This window comes from Myripristis murdjan, chromosome 18 (assembly GCF_902150065.1).
Source record: "Myripristis murdjan chromosome 18, fMyrMur1.1, whole genome shotgun sequence".
Lineage (NCBI taxonomy): Eukaryota > Metazoa > Chordata > Actinopteri > Holocentriformes > Holocentridae > Myripristis > Myripristis murdjan.
This window is the reverse complement of record NC_043997.1, coordinates 26,032,274-26,048,287: the sequence shown is the minus strand read 5'-3', so window position 1 is coordinate 26,048,287 and position 16,014 is coordinate 26,032,274. Positions and strand designations below refer to the sequence as shown.

Sequence of the window (16,014 nt, the reverse complement as noted above, 5' to 3'; positions counted from 1 at the left end):
ATTCTGGGCTGCAGCACTCCTTTTAACACAACAGCAGCAGCTACATGTGTTGCTCTCACCCTTGCCTTGATTCGTAACACTTTCAGTCTTGGGACCAGAGGATGCGAGCGCAAATGTGAGTGAAAGTCTTGATTTTGTGGTGCTGTTGTTATTTTAACGTTAATCACAGTAGCACTGTAACACACGAGAGCAAGGAGGCTCTGCCAGCTCCAGGCGTGGCAACAAAGTGAAAAGAAAAACTACTTCCTTCAGTCAAAGGCACTGAGCTTGGTTCCATGACTTTTACCTGCAAAAAATAATAATTACCAGGTATGTGATGGTAACACAAATGGACATACTGATCAGAGGCTGAGTTTGTATTGTGTCTGCAGGAACCTGGATGTAGCACAGCACCTCCATTATGCAGCAGAAGCCAGATGCAGGCGCACAAGGCCGTGTGACCAGCATGAGGAGAGAAACTGTCTACTCTCCAGTCAGATATAAAAACGAAAGATTAAAATTTCCAAACATCTTGTGTATTGACTGGGTGCAGAACTTCCGAGTAAACAGTGACAATCTGTGAGACCTACGCTCCAGTCATTAAAGCTTTTACATTTACTCTTCTAAAAACGCGAGTCAGGCCAACTACTTTAAGGTAGTGGGGACATTAGGGCATGTGAAAACGTGAGACGTGCTGCAGGGTTAAAGAGCGGCTCGACTCAGCAAAGTCCTGCGACCACAGAAAAGCGAACCCTCTCAACCCGGCGATGCAAATGATGCAGCGCTTTGGAAGTTTATTTCTGTTCTTACGGCTTCTCTTAGAAGAGCTAAACCTTCAGCGACAAACACTATCGCTTCCTCTGTTTAGTTTTGTGTTTGTGTGGTCTGACTCACGTATTCTCGTAAGAGGTAAAGGGGGGTGGTGCTCTATTGTTTTTTTTTTTTTTTTTTTTTTTTTTTTTTTCCATTATCGCAAACTGGCTTTAGAAGCACCGAGCCGTTAGGCCTTCACACTGTCACTTGCCACTACTCAGGAAGTATGGCTTTGAGTGAAGATTCTTGGTCAACAGCACCTCATCTGCACCGAGCCGCCACCATCAGACCACAGCGCTTTAAAAAAAGAGAGACCACAGAGGTGTAAAGACGTATTCAGGTTACACGCGGGGGGGGGGGGGGGGAAAGTGGGGGGCCTCTGCTGTGTGAAGCTGTACTGCGTGCGTAAACAGAAGGCGAAGCCGACTCGCATAAACAAGATATCATACTTAAGCAATGGAAAAATTTTGCCCCCTACCTCCCGCGCGCAAACACACACACACACACCTCCCACGCCCTTCACCACTGTCTATAGCCCACCCCCTCCCCACACACACACACACACACACACACACACACACACACGGACAAACAGACCTACAGTAACTTCGAAACCATGCAGCAGAGCAGCAGCGGAAGAGAGCATTAGGTTTCTTAGAAGAGCGTACTGTATACTTAGTGATGTTTAAAATCTAGTGTAAGACAATACCCACGTTTGTCCAATTCCTTGAAGCTCTAACAAGATTGTGCATCACAGGCGATGTTGTGCAGGCTACTTCACAAATGTAATAAATTACAGATTATTAGTTACCCTGTTAAAAATGTAATAACCAATGTACAGTTTGTAACACATTACATTTGATTACTTTTCTAATAAATGCATTAAACAGGGAATTAAAACTGAAAAATGACAAAAACAGAAATTTAAACCAGGCAGTGTAAACCTCACAACACAACTACACACTGACTGTCAAACTTTTATTGGAAAGTTCTTCAGTGAAAGTTGAATGAAATTCAGAACATTTTGATTTTTAAGCACATCCACCAAAACAAGTTACGAGCGTGTAGATCACAAACAGCAAACCACCTTGACGTGGCCACCCGGCTGCAGGCATGTCTCATGGCCGACTGGCTGCTTAGAGCACTGCATGTTGATTTGACTGACAGACGAGAGGCGGTGCAAATTCAAATGAATCGAAAACAGCGTTCAGCATTTGAGCGCAAACTGCCAAATGACAGGAGCCTGTCTGGAAGTAGAGACAGCTTGTACTTTTAATGGTGTTGCATTTTTGTTTGTAGTGTGAAGATTTTTTATTGATAACAGAGACAAATAATGAGGATAAAGCCTTTGATGAAGATAGTGTTTGCTGCTAGGACTCTTACTCTCTCTGTTTGGGAGATTTCAAGAGTTGGTAGCTCTGAGCAAGATTCAAGATTCAAGATTAACTTTATTGCCCCATAAGGTGAGAAATATGTCCTGGGCTCTTCAGCCATGCCACAGCCATTACAAAGACAGCACTCAGCATCATACATTCAATGTGAAACATAGCAGCAGCATTACAAAATCCCCCAAAGAGTCCAGACTCAGGCAGCAACAGTCGCTGATGATGATGCTGAGGCATTTGGAAGTGAGAGCTGTAGGGGAGACTGGGGTAAGATGAGCCATTTTTCATATTTAGGATCACTACATCAAGGCAATCATAGTTTTGTCACTAACTAATATATCTGCATATATTTCAGGATGTTGTGCATCTCTTCAAACAAACAGAATGAGTGTAAACATAACTGTTTCCATAATATAGCATGTCCAAAAAAAGTGGTCTCGTGGCACAACTTACCCCGTGTATGGGGTAAGTTGAGCATAGGAGCGCGTTAAGTTGAGCTGTATCCCTACTCCCCCTCCACCTTCCTCCCTCACCTTCTCCCTCCCTAAATAACAGTCACTTCTTCACATTCATGTGTATTTTTATGTATTAAACACAATCCAACAGGTACAATAAACAGCTGTTTTAACATGCCTTAAAGTGCGCTTGGGAAGAGAACATTAACAGCTGTGTTTTTGGAAAGAAAACACTAGAACACTAGTTTCTTGGTGTCCTTGCTGACAGTAAGGTCAGTTATGAACATATGAACGTAACACATTTGAACATTGAACCAAAATACACTTACCCCATACACTTAATATCTAATGTTTATTCATTCATTCATTCATTCATTCAATATTTCATATTTATTTAATATTTAAGACATTTAGGCTACAGCCAAAATACACTTATTAAGTGTATGGGGCTCCGGCTCAACTTGACTTACTTGACTTAAGCCCTTTGCTCCTCTTGGGTGCATAGGCCACTGACAATTATCCTTCATTTCACTCTGTTTGTGGCTTTTTGCTCAAGCTCTCCCCAGCTGAGCCCACTCTCTGACATTTCTGCCTCTACACTTCTTCTCCAGCTGTTCCTGGGGCGGCTCAACTTACCCCTGGCCAAATGGCTCAACTTACCCCAGAGCTACCATTTTGACTTTTTTAGTCCCCACAGCTAAACTGGTGCACTTTTATGCTAGGTTTATGACCTCATGTTGTAGCTCATAGATACCACAACTGATGTATAAAACAAATTTAAAATTATCTGTTTTGGTCTTAACACAATTCTCAGGAAACTGATGATAGACTGAATTCACTTTCAAGAGTAAAAAATGTTTTTTTTTTGGAAATAAATGTCTAACCACTTTACCCATGTGGTTCTTACCTTCACAGACTCCATGAAATGATGCCTTCCTCTTAAATATTTGGTCAAATGATAAATGTTTTTTACCGTTTCCTAGCAACAGGGGTTGGCTCAACTTACCCTTTGGCTCAACTTACCCCAGTCTCCCCTACAACCACTGCCTGCACACGACTGCAAGCACACAGAGAAAGCATTAAAAAAAAAAAAAAAAAAATACAGTTGTAAGCAAATAGGTCAACAATCGAGGTGTGGTGCTGCGCCACTGGATAGATGTGAGCAGCTGATGTGACAGCTGACTTAGCTCAGCGAGCGCCCCAGTCATGACAGCGTGGGAAGTCTCCAGCTGAACATGCATGTTAGAAGTGAGTGGCAGGATGATAGTGTGAGAGTCACATAACTGTGGCGTGTGCAAAAGACTGAGCATCCACCGAAGCTCCATGACATCATTTCCTTCACCGTGTGTTTGTATGTGTTTTTGTTAAATATCTCCAATATCTCCAAATATCTCCAGCATGATGATCACATGTGTTATATTCTGCATAACTATGACACACTTCCCTGGCCACAACTTGGCCCAAATTACTTATTGTGGCTTGTTGTTTATTTTAATGTACACTGCATGAGGTACATACCACTATACCACAATAATATATAGCATATACACTGTACCATAATAACTGACTGATGTGACAGGAATTAGAGGCACTGATGTCAGTGATGTGTCGCATGTCCTCCAGATAATAATTTATGACTGAGACGCAATCTAGTGGGTAAAATCTGTCATTATGTGTGTAATGTGTGTGCAAAGCTTCTAGTGTGTCTCTGGTCTTCATCATAGCAACTTTGGCTCCGCCCAGGAAGGTATACCTCAACCAATGAGATTATTACTGCCTCCAAGGAAACTCTGCCTCAGCAGCCAAAAAGGAACCCTGTCAGCTTACAGGCTCAAACAGGCTCATCTCTCAGTCTTTCTAAAATGATAATGGTGTTGACTGAATCATCAAGACTCAGTCATCATCTTATTTGGCTACTTGCCAAATTAGTGTATCTCAAATAACCTTTTTTTTTTTTTTTTTTAAATGTTTTTGCTTATAACTGCACAGACACATCCATGTGTCCCTGGTAGACTGCTCATTCTGGTGCTCCGTATTAAAAGGCCCAAATACACTGAAAGCGATAACTGATGCGCCTCATTTGATGCTCCTATAGTGCACTGCATGCATCACATTTGAAATGCCAACACCACAGAAGCAACAGCATTTTAGGAAAATGTCGCTAAGAAATACTTTATACATTATTAGAAACACTGTATATGGAGAAGCAGAAAAATAAAAAAAAACTATTTGACCAAAAATCCATCAAAGATGGGAGCAATAAACACTAGCTGAGCATGGCGTTATTTGATGCCCCACAGCCCATGGAAGTCACATTGCTTTATTAGCCTGCTGTCTGTGTTGTTGGATTAAAATTGGACAAAGAGCGGTGTGGCTAAAGTGTAGGGGGCGGGGCTAACCATCACAATGAAAAATGGACTCTGCTTTGTCCAGAGATTACACACACAAGATGAGTTATGAAAGGGGTGTGGTTAAAGAGCAGGGGCGGGCCAAAGAGTCACCAATGAAAGTGTCAGTGTGTGTGTTTATGTGTGTGTGCATACGTGCGTGTGTGTGCGGTGCCCTTAAAGAGGGGGAATAGTAACAACGAAATGAAGAGAAGTAGAGTGCGTCTCCCCCTCCTGAAGCCTCAAGGCATTACCAATAGATCACCACGCAGATCACACAGATAGATCATCACACTAGCAACCAACAATGAAAACAAATATCATGAACGGATAATGTCAACTGCAAAAAACAACAATAAAATCTACCCTGCTTTTTTAAAATCAATTAAACGCTTCACCTTGATGATGAATGACCCTGAGACGAACCACTCCCTTCTGTCATGTAATAACCTATCACGTGTGTGTGTGTGTGTGTGTGTGTGTGTGTGAGTGTGTGTGTGCATATGTATGTGTGTCTGTGTCTTTCACCATTTTGTCACAGGCCACTGTCATTGCCATGCTATCTTCTAGCCAGCTGGCACACATTCACACACACACTTGACTGTGCCATGGTGCAGTTTTCTGAAGCTCATGGAGTACATGGGTGTCATTCAAATGTAGAAACATATGATACTTCAGCAAAAGCATTCTTAAGTAATAGTAAAATTAATCACCTTAAAAATACTGAGAAAGTATAAAATACACAAAAAGCTCAATCACACACTGAGCACATACAGTCTGATTAAGCATATTTACCATCCAAACTGGCCACTTCCATTCAATTCCAAAAAGAGGATTGAAAGAACGGAAAATGAAATGCACTCTCTCTTCTATTGTCCATTATATCACAATTTTAGATATTGGCTTTTTCCCTAAAAAGGTTTGCAGAAAATCCTGATCCATTCGTTATAACTGATGATATAAGCTTATAGGCCCTGATATAAGCTTACTTACTCAGTCACAGTAACTATAGTTAATGTGATTATTTACTTCCAAGCTCTACTGGAGTGCAGCAGTGCACATTAGCGCTTGTTCACTACGCTCACCAGCTTATTCAGAGCGGGCTGATGCTTGTATGACATATAAACAGTGTGTGATCTGTTAAGCTAGAAATTACTGTTGTGGTCAACTGACAAAACAAGGCCAGCTCCTCCAGCTTCGGAGCCCTTTGTACAGTATATGCTTCCTACCTGCTCTCTTTCTCTGACTTCCTCTCTTTTTTCTTTCTCTTTGTCCTCCTTTCTTTTTCTTTTATCACTGCTTATCTTTCTTTTCTGTGGTTTTCAGCAGAATGTGTCCATGCTTATTGCCTATTTCAATCACCTTTTCATCTGGCTCATGATGTATCAACATATCGACAAATTTAAAAAACAAAATAGATATAAATGTATGCCTACATTTACAAAAAAGACATTTTTACTTTGTCATGTTTGAAGACAAGATGGCAATTGATTGTCTGCATGGAATTTATGTCTTGCATCACATGCTCCAATAATCATCCAAACCACAGGATATAACAGGAGAGAACATCCATGACATAAAAGCAAAAACAGCACAGCAAGGACCATGCACCATTCATATCTGTCTCTCTCTGTGTGTGTGTGTGTGTGTGTGTGTGTGTGTAGAATCATAATAGTGTGCTGTAGAGACACTAATATGCATCAGCTTCAACAACTCCTATCAACAATGTGCTTCAGTGCATTCATTGGCTGACACAGCAGGATACCAGTGATGCATGTGTTTGATAATGTCAGATCCACTGGATCTCCCGAGTACTTACTGTCAACTTTGCTCTTACCAAATAAGCCAAATTTAATACAGTACCCCAAGCACACCCTTGATTACTTCAGCCACTTTCCTTTTGGAAATTGAACGAACCCCTAATCTGACTCTAAACTCAACCAGCCAGCTTAGCCAATCAGATACATTCTTCGTCTCCTCTTATGAGCTGTGTGCGGCAATAAAGTATTTCCCCTCCAGGCACAGACTGAAGAGCTTCAGAGATGATGGCACTTTACATGATTCTTGTACTTCTGAGTGAATTATGTGAGTATTTTATACATTTTTGGCTGTTGTTTTTCTGTGTCAGTATCATTTTTAAGTACCAAGGATGTTGTGGTTTTGAAAATCAGGTTAAAAAAAACCTTTTCTGTCTACTTTGTGTATTAAGTATGAATTTATGTTGACCTAGGTGGGGTGCCAGCTGTTATTAAATCCACAGGTATAAATCAGGACAGTGGGATCAAAACAGCCAAAGTTGGGGACAGTGTGACTTTGCAATGCTCCTGTAAAGGCAGTGCTGTAACTTTCCTCTACTGGTATCAGCAAACCCTTGGACACAAACCTCAAGTCATATCAATTCTGATGAAGGGTAACACGGAAGCTGAAATTCACCATGAACCTCTGCGTTTCTCTGTACAAAGTGGACAAGGAACAAACAATCTCACAATCAAAAACCTTAGTCTGTCAGATTCAGCAACATATTACTGTGCGACATCAGAATTCAATGCAGCTGAATTTGGACAAGGAGCTTTTCTTCATGTCAAAACGTCACTGTCCAAGGACCAAGCTGTTGTCCAGCACCCGCCATTTGAGAGAGTCCAGCCGGGAAATTCTGTGAATTTGAGCTGTACGATATACGCTGAGCCATGTGGAGGAGAACACAGCATCTACTGGTACAGACAAGGTGGATCCCAACCAGGAATCGTTTATACACAAGTGGACCAGTGTAAAGAGCTCTCCCAGGCAGACTCTCCAAGACAAAGTTGCAGTTTTAATCTCCTGATGAAGAACCTGAGCTCCTCTGATGTCGGGACCTATTACTGTGCTCTGGCCTCATGTGGACAGATTGTGTTTGGAAACGGAACGCAACTGGACATTGTGGGTATGTAATAAGAGCAGATACTGTGTATTTTTTCTTATATCCTGAAAAAGTGATACATTATGCCCCCGTTTAGTCTGCATGTATTGTTTCTCTGTAAAGGCAGTAAAAACAGAATAAAATGAAAATGTTAGGTGCTATTTCTGCTGACTTGTTGCTGCATCTCAAGCAGATGAAACTACAGTCCCCGTCCTCCTGGCGCAATGCCTAGGTGGGGCCCTGGCAGTTTCCCTCATCTTGATGTTTGTCTTGGGGTACATCGTGTACAGGCTGAACAGGAAATCATGTTCTGTGTGCAATGGTGAGTGAGATACCTGAAATCAAAGATTCAGTCAGATTTTTACGTGCATTTGACTAATTCAGTCATTTATGTATTTTGACTTGCAGAGCGTTTTGCTCGTCCAAGACACTCTGCAACCTCTGACGCTGCGGTGAGTTAAGTTTTTGTATGATAAAATTAAGATTTCGCCCCACAGCTTCACCAAATAAAAGTGGTTTGACTCATAGACGGATTAACACAAACCCAGACCCTGGGCACGGACGCCGAGGGCCCTGTATAACTAATTTCACACACTCAACTCAACCCAACTCAACTGGTAGGCGGCCGTAGTCCAGGTTTTTTAGAGAAGAATGTGTCGATGGCAGGTATCTGTGCTACCAAAGCAGCATTATTTGGCTTCTTTTTCTTCTCTCGCCTTTCGTTTTGCGCATCCGTGTCGTGGCTTCTCCATGTTGTCAAACGCATATCTAGTATTAACGACGTAAATTATCTATCATGGTCAAATGACGTGACCCACCACATGATTGACGTGTGACCTTGGCTTGACTGAGAAACATTTTTGCTAAAACATTTTTTTGTACAAAAAAGACGTAAATTATGAGGGATTGTGTTTAATGGGGGCCCACATTTATTTTCATGATTTAATAAAATAAAAAAAAAAAAAACAAAAACAAAAAAAACACTCTTGCCCAAGAATGGCCAAGGACCCTAATTGGCTGCCAGGACCCTGGGCACATGCCCGGGTTAGGGTTAGGGTTAGCCCGTGCAGGGATCCGTCATAGGTTTGACTGCAGCACTTACATGTGCAATACATCATGGCACCATTTGGTTAACACCATTGTTTCCTTGTTCTTCCCAGGGCCAAGACAGAGACCAGCTCCATTATGCAGCTCTGAGTCTGAATGGGAGGAACAGACCAAGAAGGCAAAGGGATAGTATGGACACTGTCTGTGTGTACTCTGGAATTAGACAGTAGAAATATGTAGACTAAAACATTTATTCTCCAGTTCACATAATTCAGCTAGTCCTCTTTGCTCATTAATGATAGTGACGATGATGCAGCCTTGACAAGCGCTAACAAACAGAGAGAGAATAACTGAAAACACAAATGAGCAAATGGACAATGTAAAGTCAATGTCAAATAAATGGGTCGATAAAACATTTGAGTTCAGTGTGTTTGTTGTATGTGTATTCAAGCAAGTTGTAAGTGTGCACCAAAAGCTGCAAGAAACACTGTCTCAGTATATATGGTATTGGATTCAGAAGCAAAACATGCCAATGAAACATATGCTAGGGTCATACTAGGGTGTACATGGTGGCTATTTATACCTTCTTCTAACAAGAGATGTTAGTGCAGGTTACACCTTTCAAACCAGCCAAGGCTTTAACTTGTGTTCTCACTTCTGTGGTGAAGAAGGTGTGAACTACTGTGAGGAAGTTTCCACTGGTGGAAACTTCCCCAGAGCTTCAACACAGGAAGACTGGCCTGTGGCCTCATATCCACAGTGTTGTACACTTCAGCGAGCCCGGTCTCTCAAAAGTTTGAGAGACAGGCACAGTGTCTTACCATGTAAACTGTATGCTGTGCACATGAACAGTGAAAGTAATACCAGGAAAGGCTTAAATGGAGGAGACATGACTACAAACAGGATGGAAGCAGTGTGATGCTGAAATAGAAGAAAGTAAGGATGGATGAGGAGAGACATGCCTTCAACTCCAACAGCCTTAGTTAACCATGAGCAAAACCTTCAATACATAGTCTGGAATATTCCTATTTTGTACTCTATTCTACTGCTAATGTTACTGATTTTCATTCAAAGCCAACACAGGCTATGGTACTCTACGTGGCAGCAGACTGATACCTGCTGGTGTCCCTGTGTATGGTGGGCTGAAAGCATAAAAAAGAAAGCAGCATACCTAGAACAGCTGTCACACTGCACATTAATGTAAGCCAGTAATCTTAGGTCAAAAAATACAAATCTTGGAGTTTGAACTCAATGAAGAATTTCCAATACATGTCTGAACTGGGATAGACATGAATAAGCAACAGAAACTGATGGATGCAGAGATGGCAAGAAGACACTGCACCCTGAAACTAACAGATTTATCAATAAAAAATCATCTTACATTTTTTTAAATAACCACTCGAATTTGCTATGATAAGCTGATGTGGAATTATGTTGGGTTTGCATATAGATTTGTCACAGAAAATCAAATCTACTAAGCAGGGAGCAGAAAGAAGGAATAGCCATAAAGGCCCCATGGTGTACACTTTTCCAGGGTTTTATTTTAACTGCTGATATCCCTAGCATGATGTATTTGTGGTTTTGAGTACCTGTGGTCTGATAAATATAGTTTTACAGCTCCTCTCTCTTGCCTTTATCCCAGAGCTCTGGCAGCACAGTTCGTTTAGCCAATCAGAAGAGAGAATCAGCCCCTCTCCACTGATTGGCTGACTGTTTTCTGAGTGACATATGGTTGGGCCAATAAACCAATAGTTTGTGTCTGCAGACCCGGAGACTGCAGATTCAGACCCACAGTTCTAGACCCCTGTTAGGGTTACGGTTAGGGTTAGGGTAATTATTTGTCTCCAATGAAATAGAGGCCGCTGTCGCGAAAAACAAGGGGTCTAGAACTGTGAGTCCAGAACTGCAGGTCTGTATCTGCAGTCTCCGGGTCTGCAGACACATGCTCCTCCAATCAACAGACGTCACTGCGCAATGTATTCTCGGATGTCATGGCTACCACCGAGCGTGATGTTATACAACCGTATGTATTTGAGCCCGACTCTGATCCCGAACCACAGATGAAGCCGGCATTGTATTGTGTCGGGTTGATAAAACAGTCGGCACTGAAATGAGCCCAACAGACAAGCAAATTTGGACTAAAACCCTGTGGGACCTGTGAAACCGGGACCCTGAGTGTGATGTCATACGACCGTACATGTTTGAGCCCGACTCCAATCCCGAACCACAGACGGCAGGAGAAACCGAACCACCTCAAATCCATTTATTACAGGATGTTTCAGAATGGTAAATTATGTTTGTTATCTATGTTGTAAATATGTTGTGCAATCCGCTCATTTTACAGGGACAGTTTCAAAAAACGGGCTGTGTGTGTAATGCTTGGGACAGTATTTCTGAGAACCCCAAGACCTTCCTTATCACGCAAAAACAACGAAAATTGCATTTTTCAGGCCATGGGGCCTAACTATGTGCCAAACTATGAAAGCTTCAGGTCACTAAAGTTTATTTGCATAAACCTGGCCCTAAACAACGTTTTTCATGCAACTTTTGAACATGACATATACAGTTTGAGGTTTTGTCATGCAATCCTGCAACCTTCATATTTTGGATCCCACAGCACATAACCTGTGTTTTGGAATTTGTGATCATTTTCATGAAATGACTGTGAGACTGGTGAGCTCATCAGCAGTCAGAGCTCTGTGAAAAGCAACATTAGATTTTCCTTATTCGAAGACACAGGCCAACTTACAGTGAACAGCACACAACATCCACCAATCAGCACAAGACAGACAGATTCAATGCTTCTTCTCATATTTTAAGTTCCTAGTCTTTTTCACTACTAGCTGCTACATTGCACACAAAACCAGGCAAAAGGCTTTGTGAGTCTTGATGCTGTTTTTGGTGTGATGACAGAAATGAAGTCATTGTATTAAGGCCTATTGATCTTTGCCCATGTGCTAAGTGTTTCGTATCTCTTTCAGTGCAGCACCCTCTGTGGTTTGCTGCAGGATGCAGAGGTGTTTGCACTTTCACAGACAAGGTCCTCATGTTCCTGAAGTCCATTAGCATCCAAAAACCTCATTTTAGTGACACAGGATTTATTCAACCTGTTGAACATGCAAGGAACCCCTCGAGAGGTCAGATGAAATGTGCAAGCCATCCAATGACAAAAGCCATCATGTTCCACAGCATAAAAGAGAACAAAGAAAAAACAGATCTACAAAAATGGGATGAAAAACTCTGAGACCTAACAGTGGTTCTGCTAACTCAAAGGCCAAAGTCAAAAGAACACAAAATCTGTGGCTGCACACTGCCTCAAAGGTGGGTGGGGGGGGGGGGGGGGGGGGGCAAGGGTTGGTCTGTAATCGATCATGCTGCCAGTCCTAAAACTGATCAGTAAATCATAAAACTTTGCCAGATGCCAGAACTGGAAAGCTGTGATGTCATCTGCTCGTACTGAACCAGTTCAAGTCCCAGCTGCTGCATTTGGAGCAGGCTTGACACATTGGTGTTTACCACACGTTGCATCTCAGACATGCCTGACATATCAAGAACTGCATTTCGGACATGTTGCTTAAATATTTATAGCCCAATTAGCATTTTAATTTAGACATGTTGGACGTATCAACAGTTGTATTTCAGATATATTCAGTATATGAACAACTGTATTTTGGATGTAGCCCAATTAGCATCTTCATTCGGGACATGTTGCACATCAACAACTGTATCTCTGATATGTAGCTCGAATTAGCATATGCATTTCCAATCCACTAGGTAATGATTTTTGGGTTTACTTTTAATAGTGTGTTTAGTTTGCTAACTAATCTTAATGTAGTGTGTCCTGATAATCTCAGAAACCACTGGTTGTTGTCTGATAATTTCGCCTCTGGAGACAACGGCCAAGTTTCAGGATTTCCGGTGCAGCCCGAAACAAGCTCAAAGCCATTTCTGCCCCCTTTTCCATTTCTTGATTTGCACAAGTTCAACATTTCCTCACACATTACACAAACATCAGTACTTTTTGGAGATGTTTGAGGTCCAGACATTTCTGCCAATGAGTTCCACTGGGAGAGTGCAATTGAAATGAGTCAAGCAATTAACAGAATTCTTTCTTTCTCATTTGATTTGTGCATCCGTGACATTTAGGGATGGCTCGATACCACTTTTTCACAACCGATACTGATACTGCAGCCTTGAAGATCGGCCGATACCGATACCGATCCGATTCTTTTTGTCACTCTAAAAGTTGTTAATAATACGTGGATGTAATTTGATTAATACTGACATCTAAAAACAACACATTCACTGTACAACAACTATTCTGGTCCCCTAAAGAAAGAAGGAAAATATGTGACAACAACTGAAGTCATGTGTAACTGCTGTGGCTTAAACTTAGAGCTCACATCGCTTTTAACAGCATTTGTAAACACAACAGACCCAGCTGCACCATTCAAATGTTAGAAATAAAATAAAAGTGCAACTTGGTGCAAATTTTGCATTTGAGTTAGTTTTATCAACTCGTAGTAGTTTCAGCTAGGAGTTAAGCGCGTGCACAACAGCTATAAGACGAGTCACCATGGCAACGGGGAAGCGTCAGGCTGCGTTTTTCACCCCAGTTGAATTGGAAATCTTAATGCATTCATACAGCGAGTTTGAACATTTTTTTTTTTTTTTAAAAAAAAAAAAAAAAAAAAAAAAAACTGCAACACCGCTGCAGCGGCAAAGGAGAGGGAGACGACGAGGGAGAACACTGCTGCTCGGGTCAATGCGTAAGTTTAAATGTAGTCCGTTGCAATCAATAATATTACAGGGGAAAACTGCTTGAATTACTGCTGGCCTATTAATGTATTTCATTTAGGTGACGTGGAACAGTAACGCTCAAAAAGATAATTGTCTGGAAATGCTAAAACATCTATGCGCAGTCTTATAACCATCTCCCGACGAATATTTAATTCTCTGCACAGTAACACTGCACCTTCATCCACGGGATCATTGTCGAAAGGACATGCCATGTTCATGAAAAAAAGTCGCCACCTAACTACTACTTGACTTCAAATAAAGGCCTACTGACTGTTTTTTAAATTATTTTTTTAAAATAACAGACGGCAGAACTAATACGCCACGCCAAAACTCGCCTTCTAACTGAATGAATGAGGAAGTTAAATACCGTGTGTGGCTGAAAGAGGGCGGACACAGAGAGAAACTCGAGGTTTCATGAGAACAACCTGGTCCCGACCAGGTTAGTTTCATGGAGTCTGTTACTGCGGTAACTGACCGAGAGCTTATGTTACCTCCCTCTGTGAAACAGGCTAGAGTTACCCCTCTTTCTCTGCTTTGAGTTACCTCCATTTGTGAAATGGAAAACTCAGAGTTTCCCTCATTTCAGGGTGAACAGACTCAGGGGTCTAGTTTCCCGGCGCAGCGCGGGGTGGCGCAGTGAGGCGAACCCCGCGCAGAGCTAGTTTCAACCGGCGAACCGGCAGAGGCGGACAGTGTCCAAGTTTCGCAGGCGGAGGTTCGCCGAGATGGGAGTGGCGGCGCAGCGGGGGGAGGTGCCGACAGATTCGGCTTGGCGCAGTGACAGTTTCGTGCCAAAAGGCTTCGCCGAGGTGCGCCAAAAGCTCGCCATCTGAAACCACGTCTACTTTCAGCGCAAGGCGGAGCGGAGCTGGTGCAGTGGAAGTTTGGCTGACTGGCGCACATTACCAAAACCTCACAATCAGCATAAACGGTGCCAATCTCATTTGATCTGACATCAGCTGTGACGGGACAGTTGATATGGAGATATGTGCTGATTGTGATCGTAGCATTGAATAGTGTTTTTTTCATTGTTCATGTGTCTGACATTCCGGGAGCCTGCCTGTGAGGTTTTGGTGACGTGTCCGCACTGCTCGCCGGTCTCCGCTCCGCGCCTGTCTCCTGAGCTCCGCTCCGCCTGCGGCAATAGACCTCCATGTCAGGTATGTAAACTTTCATTACGCCTTCACGCAGCGCATTTTAAAGGCAAGGACAGGGGCTCATTTGATTGGTTAAATGTGAATCGGCTGTGTCAAACCCACTCCACACCTTCTCTCCTCCCTTGCGCCGGTAGGAGGGACGGCGGAGTACTTGCGCCACCGAGCACGGCGTGCCAAACTTGGAAAATCCGCCTGGCCACACCCAGTTGGCGAAGCGCATCTGCGCTACGCCCCCGCCTCGCTTGGTCTGCGAAACTAGAGCCCTCAGAGTTTTCACTAAACCTGCTTTGGGAAATGGACCCCTGCTCTGCAGGCTTCTGCTCACGTGACGAAAACACAGGCACATGGCAAACATGGCAACAGCTTGTCTGTGTTACGGCATGTTGCGCAAAGTGAAGTTGAGGATATATGAGATAGCTTGGGCTTATGGATTGGATCGGATGTGTTCTAATAAAAAAAAAATCTGATACCCGATTCAGTCATTTTGGCCTGGATCGGACCCAATACCGATCCAGTGGATCGGATCGGACCATCCCTACTGACATTAAAATACTCAAGGATAACATGACTATATGAATAATAGAAGTTTGAATCTTTCTAAAATGTGAACATCATGCAGAAAGTACCAGTCACTGAGGAAGAGAGGCAGAGAGACTGAGACAGAGAGGCAGAGGCAGACAAACAGGTAGGAGTTGATATACAAAACTTCCTGAGTGAGGAGCCCCACACCTCACACTTAGTGAGTACTCCTGTTTGTGTTCTTCATAATGTTTTTACATGTTGGGATGCCTTGCTGTTGATGTCACCACCAAAACTGGACTGTACCTTATAGCAGTGTTTGCAGGTAATTTCTAGTTTACTGATTTTAAAGCTAATGTCAGAATGAGGAGTTATGTTACGCTTCAGATACTGTATCTTTTTCCACGTGTCTCTTTTAAAGGATGGACCCTGTAGGGGGCTGTTACTCAGTGTGCAATATTGCCTAAATAGGGCATTCAGTGTCAGTTGTGCTGGACCAATCAAACACAGTCTTGTCTCTAAAGAGTACAGTGTGCCCAGATCCTCTCCATTCAACACAGACTCTTGAACACA

At 42.6% G+C, this 16,014-nt stretch overlaps 1 protein-coding gene across 1 annotated transcript; it reads left to right on the top strand.

The window, feature by feature from the left end:
* The first annotated feature begins 6,805 nt into the window (after positions 1-6,805).
* On the top strand, positions 6,806-9,276 carry LOC115376302 (uncharacterized). The gene is made up of 5 exons (XM_030075791.1): positions 6,806-6,830; positions 7,250-7,942; positions 8,112-8,240; positions 8,327-8,370; positions 9,079-9,276. Exons 1-5 carry the CDS (start codon positions 6,806-6,808, stop codon positions 9,193-9,195), a joined length of 1,008 nt encoding a protein of 335 aa, XP_029931651.1. The 3' UTR covers positions 9,196-9,276.
* Positions 9,277-16,014: the final 6,738 nt, after the last annotated feature.

Excerpts from the sequence above, each read along its gene's own strand:
- LOC115376302 (XM_030075791.1), top strand. The coding sequence starts at position 6,806 with ATGTCAGATCCACTGGATCTCCCGA. Across the intron at positions 8,241-8,326 it reads ATCATGTTCTGTGTGCAATG|AGCGTTTTGCTCGTCCAAGA; the intron begins GTGAGTGAGATA and ends TTTGACTTGCAG. Across the intron at positions 8,371-9,078 it reads CTGCAACCTCTGACGCTGCG|GGCCAAGACAGAGACCAGCT; the intron begins GTGAGTTAAGTT and ends TGTTCTTCCCAG.